We start from the raw sequence: 11,331 nt of genomic DNA on the forward strand, positions 1-11,331 counted from the left end.
TTTTAGTTTTTCTAATAAATAAGAAAAACCTGTATCTCTAAAGATTCTCATATTTATTATAATACACGAGGACAGGCCAGTGACCGTCGAGCCATTTCTTCAGATTGGGAAACAATATTCACTCGGTGTTAAATGGATTTTTACCATGAAAACTGTACATGTTTACCCTAATGAAAAATAACTTTTTTCTTGGCCAAGTGCGGTCGTTTTTTTTCAAATTCCCTTTAAATCGACCCAATATAGTGGCATAATATTCGCCATTGATTTGTTTACCCTTTAGAAAGTAGTCAATGTGCATCCCTAGAAATGGTGGCTATGACTTTATGGGCTGACAAAGATCGGCCATATTTCTCGCCGATTCATCCCGAGAAACCCACAGTTTTGTCTGCGGTTTGGTCTCTGGTGTGTTGTAGTGGATCCACGTTTCGTTCACGGTTACGAACCGGCAAAAAAACTCGTCGATATTGAAACCACTGTGCCATGTGAGATGCCTATGACTTCCACAATCTCTCGCACTTTCAATATCCGTTCGACAATATTTTTACCATTGAAATTTATGGTGTAGAGTTCCCATAGTATTTATGAAGCTTAGCCTTGGTTTGAGTGATGTTTTCTTTTTTGAATAAAAAATAATGCTTAATGAGCGAAATTCACTTTTTCCCATTTTCTCCTCAAATCAAATCGTGGTAAACATGGGTCAACTGACCTATGCCTTCAGTGATGCCCTTACAGTTAGGTTCAAAGTTAACTAACTATCTCCAAAGAAAATTGCTCTCATTAATTTAATCGGTAGTTTATGACCATTGATTAAAAGCTCATTTAGTATTTGACATATTGACTGATCATGATGGAATTATTAGATAATTTCACAAAACAAATGGAGATTACAGACTTTGCTTCTATACCCCTCATATGTTATTATCAACAAAAACAATTTCATTATTAACATGTAAATCGTCGTCATCATCATTAGCACCATCATTATTAGTTAGTATTGATTTAAATTTTATAATTAACTTTTTATTAGTGTTCTTAACAATTTTCAAATCAGTTATAAATCAAACGAGCATCAATCAGCTTGTATTAATTTAAAGGGAGATTCTCTTATACGCGCCGCATTTAAATACAAAATACAAATAAAATACGATTGTGAAACAAACACGTGAATTCAATTTTAAAAGAAATACATATATAAAAAAAAATCCTATAAAAAGGAATATTTGGTGCGTATTTAAATTATGTGAACAACAAACAAATAAAGCATGTGCAAAAGAGTTATTGTGTATACATATGTATCTCAACAATGAAAAATCGGTAAAAAAAAAATACAACACTTTTATTTTGAAAAGCCTACAAAATGTCGACACTTTAAAAAATTCTTAAAAAAAAAATAAAGCTTAAAATTCGAATTTAACTTAGTGTGCAAACGTTCTAAGTCCCTTTTCATACAAAAAAAACATTCTAAAATCATTGGTTTTAAATCATTTTGAAATTTGTCAATGCTGTTTTATTACTTTTTAATCTTTAAAATCTCATTTAAAAATAATACTGAAAATGTAAAATTTGGGATTATCGATGTCAGAAAATTATTATATTTATATAATAGGGCTAAATGAAAAACAAAATCCATTTTTGACCCAAAAATCGAAATTTCATATAAACGTTATCCGATTTTGCTCAAATTTTCAGCATTTGGTTTTTAGATGACGGAGAACAATTTTAGACCTTGGAAGTATGGAAAATCCAAACATAAGTTGTTTATAAGTCTTTACTTTAATTATTGTGTTCAAAGTATCTAGACCCTACTGTAGCTTAAGAAGTACATAAAACAGAGTTTTTTTATAGATAATTTTTTGATTCAGAATAAATAATAAGACTTTAGCCATGACAAATGTATTAAATATGTCTTTGTTTATAAGTCTTATATTAGTAAATATTACACCACTTAATATTGACCCTTAATTGACTATATCACCCATATTCGACCCACATACGAAAATTAATTTAACGTGAATAAATCTCTCGTACTACAAAATTTGTCCAAAATGGTCTTCCGAACATTGACAGTTGATAGCGGCCATATTGTAGAAGTTACATCTGTCAAATTGGTTGTAATTTATTCAGTTTGTTTTACCAACTCACCATGGGCGGATATAGCGTTCAACAACACGCCCAAATAATAAAACTGTTTCATCAAAATGGGTGTTCTTTATGGTGAGGCCCGTTTCTGAATGATCAACAAACAAAATTGTCGTATTTGGGACGATACCAATCCACATTAGATCCAAGAGTGTCCAATTCATCCCGAAAAAGTCACGGTTTAGTGTGGATTTTGGGCTGGCGGCGTCATCGGTCCGTATAATTTTTCTTGAGGGGTTTTACTTAAGTCGCAGGTAGAGTGTCCAAAAAACCGGTTTCCGGTTTAACCGAAAAAGCGCGTTTTTGAAAATACCGATTTTGATTATTGTCTTTTAAAAAAACGGTTAACCGGTTTATATAAAATTTTTATTTAATATGAAAAAAGTCTCCTTAAATTTATTTTTATTTGTGGACGCTAATAGGAAATGTGTTAAGAATTGTATACTAAATTTTACGAAAATTAGCATTTTTGAATTCTTAAGGCTCTATCTTTATGCAGTTATTTTATATCTTTTATGAAATATTTTCAAATGCTATAATTTTCAATCAAATAAGTTTTTCATAAATATGTTTGAATGAGCTTTAGAAAATATATTTCATTAAAACCGCTTAGCCGTCTTACAAAAACCGGTTTGTCAAAAAAACCGAAACTCCGGGGACCGTAACGGTTATAAGTGATAATAAATTGCATATTTTGGCGTATTTAGCTTTTTATCGCATATTTTTTTTTGTATATTTTCATCATGCATGTTCTGCAAATCACATTTTATAAAAGTGCACTATAGTTCAAAGTATCACTTTTTCCGTGCGAAATTAATAACTATTAAAGTATTCTACTGTTTGATACCAAAATTGGACCATAAGTAGAAATACTTATATTTTCAACAAATTTAAGAAAAAATTAACCCTTTGGCGACCATTAACCCATCAGGAGAAAAATAAAGTAAATTCATTGCTTTTGATTAGAAAAAATTTATTTCATATTAGTTTTCAGTCAAATTATTTGAATCATTAATTCATTTTGTAAACACATTTGATTCAAAATATTAACTGAAGTATCAAATAAAACTTCGCACAGTGGTATAGAAAAAAAGGGAAATAAATCTGTTATTTATAAATCCTTAGTCTTTAGTTAGATTTGAATAAAATTTGACATGTGCAAGTGTTGACGAGTTAAAATTTTGAATTTTGACCGCATGGGCCCACCAGGAGTGCGGCCAGGGGTCCCCATAGTAGGACACCTCGGGTATGTTCAATTTTTAAAACGATCCTATTTCTTCGTCTGTGTTTTCTATCATCTGCTTCGAATGTATTAATACATTGTGTACTGTGGATGTCATTGGTAACCAAAGATACAAATCTGAATATATCATATGAATATAGTGTTTCATTTCGAAAATTATCTTCCTTTCTTCTGCATTTTTGACATTTTACTTTTAGTAATTGTAGACATAATGGCGGTCTTTTTCATCCAATATTTTCTCACAGCCCTTAGGAATAACAGAAGCACTAATTTTCTTCACAATATATTTAATAATAGCATCATACTTTGTGTCTTTTGGGCGTTCTTTTAGCCAAATTTCAAAAAGTTAATTTTTTTTTTAGCACAGTAACCTAGAAAAAATTAAATTACTCAGAAAGCGCAAACATGCGCAGTATGAAATAAAGTGAAGTGAATTCACAACATTTCAATATATTTATTTCTTTTTATTTCAAGTTTAACAAACGTTAACATTTTTTTAAAAGCTTCTATAAAGTTAAAGTTTTGTAATCAAAAGAAATTACTTTAAGGTTATGTTTAAAAATTATAATTTTTAATATAAAGGGAAATAGTTTCCAAATATTTAGGAAAGAAAAATTAAGTACTTAGACGTTTCGTTGTTTTCCATTTTAAACATTATTTAAATTATTCACACACTTTCCACAATTAACGGTTAAAAGTTACAATATAATATTGATACTATTCACACATTTTTAAAAATGTATCGAAACTTTGACTTTGAAGGCGTGCTGTCAAGCAGTATTTTGTATTTTACAAAAACCAATTGCGAATTTGAATGCATTGGAGTTTTAGTAACAGGTTTACAACAAAAAATAATGAATAATAACAACTTCGAAATTTGAATTTCGCACGGAAAAAGTGATACTTTGAACTATAGTGAAGTGGTTTGAAATCACGAAAAAGGTGTTCTGTGCACATAATTTAGTGATTTTAAAACGTTCAGCTAAGTGGCTGTCGATTTCAAATCATTTGCTAATTTTTGTAAAAAAAAGTGTCTTCTGCTGTAAAAAGTCAGTTCACAATACAAATCTGCTTGCCAGAATAACAAATATAATTAAGTAACTAACTATTAAAACTGAAAATTAATTTATATTCTTAAGTTATATTGATAACAGTCAACAATTTAATAGTTTTTTGTGTAAATTTAATAATATTATAGCTTAAATGGAAACAATATTATTTTGAACAGTGTTTTCGGATATTTAAAATCACACCGAAAAATACTAAAACGTGTGATATACAGAACATGCACAAATCACACGTGTCATTTAATAACGATTAGTGATTTGAAATCACTTGAATTTCAGAACAGGCCTGCATATTTTTGTAGCATGTTGTCGTTTTTCTTATGTAATTCTATTCGGTAAAGTTGAGCTGAATGGATATTTTATGGGTAACGGTATCTTAGCGGTAACGGTAGCCAACCTTGCTTTTAAACGAAGCGGCAGACAACCCTGCAATAAACAATTATGTATATCTAGAGTTCAGATCAAAATGTACAAGTTAATTGTATTTGCAGTTGTCTAGTGACTAATTAAATAGCTATTTAAGCACTAAGTACATACAGCTCAATTATTTAACCATTAAACTATCTAGCCGAAACACTTACTACTGAAACATTTTCATTGTTAATCAGACTGAAAGTTGATCAGCATGAAAGTGTTTAAATTATTGATTTTAAATATAACTTCAATTGTAATATTATTATGTTTAAACCTACAGCCATTATTGACGAACGCAGTAACAATAAAATTAACGAAATTGGAATGTTCTGCATACGATAAATCATTTATTATTTTCAAAAGCTGTTACTTAAAGGTTTTGGGTCGCAATAAAGTTAGTGGTAATATTTATGTACGACTGCTAAAACCACCAGTTGATAATATAACGGTGAGTTCTTCTGAATACTGAAAACAATAACGATTAACAATTAAGAAATATTTCAGGTTAATGCTGGCTTTTATGTTAAAAGCTCTTCACAAAAATATAACCCATTTCTTTATAATACTACCTTCAATTTTTGTAGTTTTGTAAAAAATCCTAACCGTTTTATATTTTGGAAAATATTGATAACATATGTTTACGATTATTCAAACGTCAATCATTCCTGTCCATACAACGTAAGTGTGTTATAATAGTATTAATTTTTCATTTCCAAACTAAACTGTAGCGTGCCATATTTTTCTTTATTATTTCAAGCATGATCTTATTGTTTCTGACTTTGTCCTAAGCCCAGATATGCTTAAATATATACCATTTCCATCTGGCGATTATTTGGTAAAAGTTCGTGCAGCTATAACCAAAGACTATAAAGGTGAAGTTTTGGCCTACTTTAATATAAAGGAGTAAAGTAGATATAAAATATTTAAGTGCATAAATCAGTTAAGACTACGAAAAGAGCTTCATTTAGTTTTGGTTTCAAATATGATTTAAGTTGAGATTTATAAGTTTTTGTCACAAAAAAGTAATATGAATTAAATAAAATATAAAAGTCCCGCCCTAGTTCCCCGATTTATTTTTGTAAGAAGATGGATATCATATTCATATAGAATTATACATAGAGACGAGACACTCCGATTTGTCAAACAAAAATACACCAAATCGTATGTCTGTTGTTGCAAAAGTGAGGTTTTTGGCAATTATGTCTCGTCTCAATGTTACCCTATGGATATAAACCTAAGTCTTGACAAGCCATCAATTTACAATTTCTTGTGTAGTGTGTAGACACGAATTTGTCTTGTGTGGACAGGAACAAAAAATTTCCAAACAAGACAAATTCATGTGCGCACACAAAATTGTTCGTTGAATGAACCAAATGATGTATTTAACTAATTAATTTTAACAAAAGAGAGAGACAGAGAAATTAGTAACATATTTTGTTTTTTGACAAGTAAATTTAAACAATTTTGTTTTAAAATGGAAAAACCCATTATTCTCTTATTTAAATGAAATAATCTATATAAAAGAAAATTCTATTGTGTGTGCTAAAAATGTAACTTATACATTTATAATTAAATTTTTGTAAATTGAAATAATTGTGACTATTTTTGTATTTTTTCCCAAGACAATGTAACAGAAATCCACTGTTTATTTTACCTTTGTTCAAAAATCTAAATGAATTTTTTATTATTTCAATTATTCAAATGTTCATTTACTTATTTATTTATTTTTTGTTTTGTATTTTAAACTTTTCAAACAATTTGCTAAAAATAAAAGAATCAAATGTACATAGTACATAACTAGAGCCAGAGACACTCAAAATCAATTTCGGTCATAATTCAATTATGTAAATGGTTTAAGGTTAAAATATTTGCAATTCAAACAAATTTTGAAATAAAAATAAAAACACCAATACACTCAATCTCACACACACACACTAGAAAATATTTTGAAATTGCAATAATAAATACTACAAATGACTCGCACACATATAAAAATCACTACATCGCATAAATTTAGAATTCTAAAATATCGAATACAAAGAAGAAAAAAATAGAATTTATTTAAATTAATACGTGTATTGTACCGTTCAGACATGAAAATGTGAAAGCCAGTTGCTTAAAGAAATTAAATCATGGAAACTATCTTTAGAAGACATTTTTGGATTATAATTCAAATATAGATTATTTTAAGTATTAAAAATATCGATGAATACATTCCAAGAAGTCTATTTCTATTTCGATGAATACATTCCAAGAAGTCTATTTCTATTTCGATGAATACATTCCAAGAAGTCTATTTCTGGTTGCAATAGCGATAATTTCAAGCAAAAATCTATGATTAAAAAACTTGCACCAGAATCAAAATATTGCTGAAAACATTCCAACAACTAGTTCCAATAGGGATAATTTGAAGCAAAAATTCCTGATTAAAAAACTGGTACCAGAATCAGATGGGCATCGCGACAAACTAGAACTAATTGTTCAATTACAGAATAACTTTTGGAGGATTTATATTTGTCGTAAAATTTTTGAACTACTTAAGAAACGTTTTAGTACTATAGAATACACATTGTTCTTCCACAGTAAGAGTTACATATAGAAGTGGTAGCGATATTACTATTTTTAAGGATATTTTTAATGATTCTGAAGTGATGCTGATAAAAATTCAGATTCAGATTATATTAAGACGTTTTGATTTTAGCTTAAGTTTATCTTTAAACTTAGATCTTTATATTATCAGTATAGCTTCAATATTGCGTCTTCACGTAGTCCCAGGTTATCTTGATACGAAAGTCATATGCGGATCCATTATATAGTCCCAGATTAGTACTAGTTTAGCTTCTATCGTAGGTCTTTATGTAGTTCCAATTTAGTTCACATCGTTCAGCTTCAATCGTAAGGGGCCAGAGTCTGTGGCGGGAATCTAACCCGCAACCCTCAGCTCACTATCGTCTAGACCATTGGTAGGCGTTCATATTGTTGAGATTACGAACATTTTCGTGAATTTACACGTACACAACCCGAAAGTAAGCAAAACACACAGAAGAGCGTAAAAAATGCAAATAACTCATTTAGTTGCAAACAATAGAGCGTAATAATACAAATATTTCATTCTGTTGCTTGATGTTGTTGCGGATTTTTTATTTTTAACCCATACATGCACACAAACTATAATTTCTCTTTTTGCGCTTCCCTGGTCTAGACTATCGGGGCACCCGATTTGTATTTGCAGTTAAGCTATGTTTAACTTCAACCTAATTATTTTTGTAGGGCCAATAATAAAGTAGTCCCTGATAAGCTTCTATCGTGGCTTTTATGTAGTCTCAATCCTAAAGTAGTCCCTGATACGCTTCAATCGTAGTTCTTTATGTAGTATCAAGCCTAAAGTAGTGACTGACACAAAAACAAAATACATTGATTTACCTGTATTTTGTTGTTGCAAGACTTAGGTTTTTGATAACAGATTTAGGTTTTTTGTCTCTCAGTAACGCTTCTATGTATATTTTATTCTATGCTGATAACCTTCAGCCATAGTTATTTAAGTAGTCGCAGTTTAGCTTCAACCGTAGTTCCTTATGTAGCCCTAGGTTAGCTTCAATCATAGTCCCTTTTGTAGTCCAAGGTTAGCGCAGTATAGCTTCCATTGAAGGTCTTTATATAGTCCAAGTTCAGCTGCAATCGTAGATCTTTATAAGGTCCAAGTTCAGCTTCAATCGAAGGTATTTATGTAGTCCCATTTGGCCTTCTATCGTATGGTTTGAGTTGTTAACTTAAATTATAGTATCAGTTTACCTTCAATCGTAGGGATTATTATTCATATGTGACCATCAATTGTAGGATTCACATAGTTCGAGTTTAACTTAAAATGTAGTCTCAGTTTAGCTATACTCATAGGTCTTTATGTAGCTCAATCGTTTATGTAACTCAATCGTTAGTAGATTCTATCGTTAGTTTTGTATATTCCCAGTTCAACTTCAATCGTAGTTTCAGTTTAGTTTCAATTGCTGGTCTTTATGTAGCCATAGTTGACCTGGATCGAAGGTCTTTACGTAGTCTCAGTTTAGCTTCAATTGTAGCCTCTGTTTAGATTCGATCACTAGTCTTTATGTAGCGGTAGTTGACCATATATAGTAGGTATTTAGGTAGCTTTATGTAGTTTTATGTTACCTTCTATCGTTAGTCTTTACGTACTCCCATATTAGTATCGATTGCAGTCTCAGTTTAGCTGCAATCATAGGTCTATATGTAGCCCCTGTTTAGATTCAATCCTAGTTCTGTATGCAGTATAGCTTATATCGTAGGATATTATAATTGTTCAAAAATAAAACAATTGACATAATATTCGATGGTGTTATGCAAATATAAGAATACAATTTCTAAATGTGTCCAACTAAAAAAAAAGACTACACCATTTCAAAGTTCAATTATAGAATATCACACATATGATATACATTACTTACAACAAGATACAAAAATACTACACGAAAATCACATCATCATAATCACTTTAATGATGATCGTTGTTATTATTATCATCATCAACATCATCAAAGGTTCATTGTTATACTAGGCACATACAAGTATAAAATATATTTTGTTTTTAAATATAAACGGCAAATATTAAACTACAATAGAATAAACACATTCGTCCACTGTAAATACAAAAACGTACATGTATATAAATAAATGTACGATTATAATCGTAAACAATCAGGCCGGTCACTCAATTTAAATGGCAGTGACACTAAAAAAATTATACAAGATTAATTTAAATATCCATTCTGGACAAACACACACTCAATGCCGGACGGGCGGTCGGCGGTATTCTCTGTGTACTTCATGTTGTAAACACGTTTATTTACAATTTATTAAAGAATTCTCCCCACCTCCAACAAATCCAAGATTATATTTTAATTCTATTAGGGTATTGTACTAGTATCTAGCATTAAACTTAAATTGATTGGAAATTATAATAACTGTATGAGTAGAATTGTGAGAATTACTTTTGCGCAATAAGTGCTTAAATGTGTAAATATTTATGTAGGAACTTAAATAAAATGTTATTTTAAATTCTAATAATTCGGAAATGAATAGGCCCTTATTTATACACAAAAATGTCATAAAAGAAGGGGGTATATTGATTTTGTCATTCCGTTTGTAACACATCGAAATATTAATCGCAGACCCACAAAAGTATATACATACATACATATGTTCTGGATCTTTATGAAATTCTATGCCCGTTCGTCTGTCTGTTGAAAGCAAACGAAAGGAGCTAGCTGGATGAAATTTCCCGAATTAAATTTTATGTTTCATTATTCGTTGGACAAAAATTTAATTTGATATACATAAAGTCTCTTATGCCCGTAATTTCAACAAATAGATATCTATCAGAGATTAGTTACTTATGGAGCAAAAATAGTTGGTAATTTTTATACGTAGATATTGATTTGAAATTGATGACAAGTTAACTTTTAGGTTAATTTATCAGCTGGATATTTTACACCTTAGATATCTAGTTGTTGAAATTAATGGTATTTCTTAGTATCCTAGATATAACTGAAATATTTCCAAATTTAAAGCCAAACTTTAGCAATTGAACACCATTGTTTGTATTTGTCAATGTAATCATCATGTGAACGTATGATGAATATTTTTTATAATTAATATTACTAATACAGTGAACAGCGGGGACGTTCGAAAAAAAGTTGTAATAATTAATTAATCGGACATTTCTTCCAATTTCTTAAAACATTTATCCTCCTCTACGATTCGTTCATACATAATTTTGCAATTTGACCAGTAATTTAATACCACTTTTTTAAGGTCGACCCAACTGTGCGTTGGGTCGACCTTACCAACGCAGTTTGCAATGAAATCAGACAATTAGAAGTAAAATTTGTTTAATAAACGGTATTTGTAATGAAATTATCACTTAAATTTGAGCAATTTTATTATTCAAATTACTTCTCTCAATAATTAACGTACGTATAACGAGGTCACTACGTTTTGCAGCTAAAACCAAAACAAACTTAGTCAAAAATTTAATTTCTTCGTGCAATTAATAATTTCATAAGATTTTTTTTAGAATGCACGAAATAAATCCATTAAACTCAAAGTTCAAATTAAATTTTTTGCACATATTTATAAACTGACAACTTCTTTGGAAGAAAGTGGAAAGTGGGTCACTCCCTAAGATAAAATCTAGTTGACTTTAAAAACATATTAAAATTAAACAAACAATTTTTTATTTGTTTATTTGTTTTGTTTTGTTTAAAATGGTTATTTTTCATTCTACTTTAATTATAAAAACAAAGTTTTAATTGCCGCAACGCAAAGATCTTACGATAAAACACTCTTCTGAGCATCTTTACAAATAAACAAATAGAGAAAATACCAGAGAGAATGAATGAGAACATTGTCATTAATAACAATCACAGTTTTTCAATTTCAATTAAAGATGAGTTG

General features: G+C 29.7%; 1 protein-coding gene across 1 annotated transcript; it reads left to right on the top strand.

Annotated features, from left to right (window-relative positions):
• The first annotated feature begins 306 nt into the window (after positions 1-306).
• Positions 307-5,770, top strand: LOC135951995 (uncharacterized). The gene is made up of 4 exons (XM_065501771.1): positions 307-402; positions 5,144-5,311; positions 5,368-5,541; positions 5,621-5,770. The coding sequence occupies exons 1-4, from the start codon at positions 307-309 to the stop codon at positions 5,768-5,770; spliced, it is 588 nt and encodes a 195-aa protein (XP_065357843.1).
• The last annotated feature ends 5,561 nt before the right edge of the window (positions 5,771-11,331 follow it).

The sequence above is a fragment of the Calliphora vicina genome, chromosome 1 (genome assembly GCF_958450345.1).
Source record: "Calliphora vicina chromosome 1, idCalVici1.1, whole genome shotgun sequence".
Taxonomy (NCBI): domain Eukaryota; kingdom Metazoa; phylum Arthropoda; class Insecta; order Diptera; family Calliphoridae; genus Calliphora; species Calliphora vicina.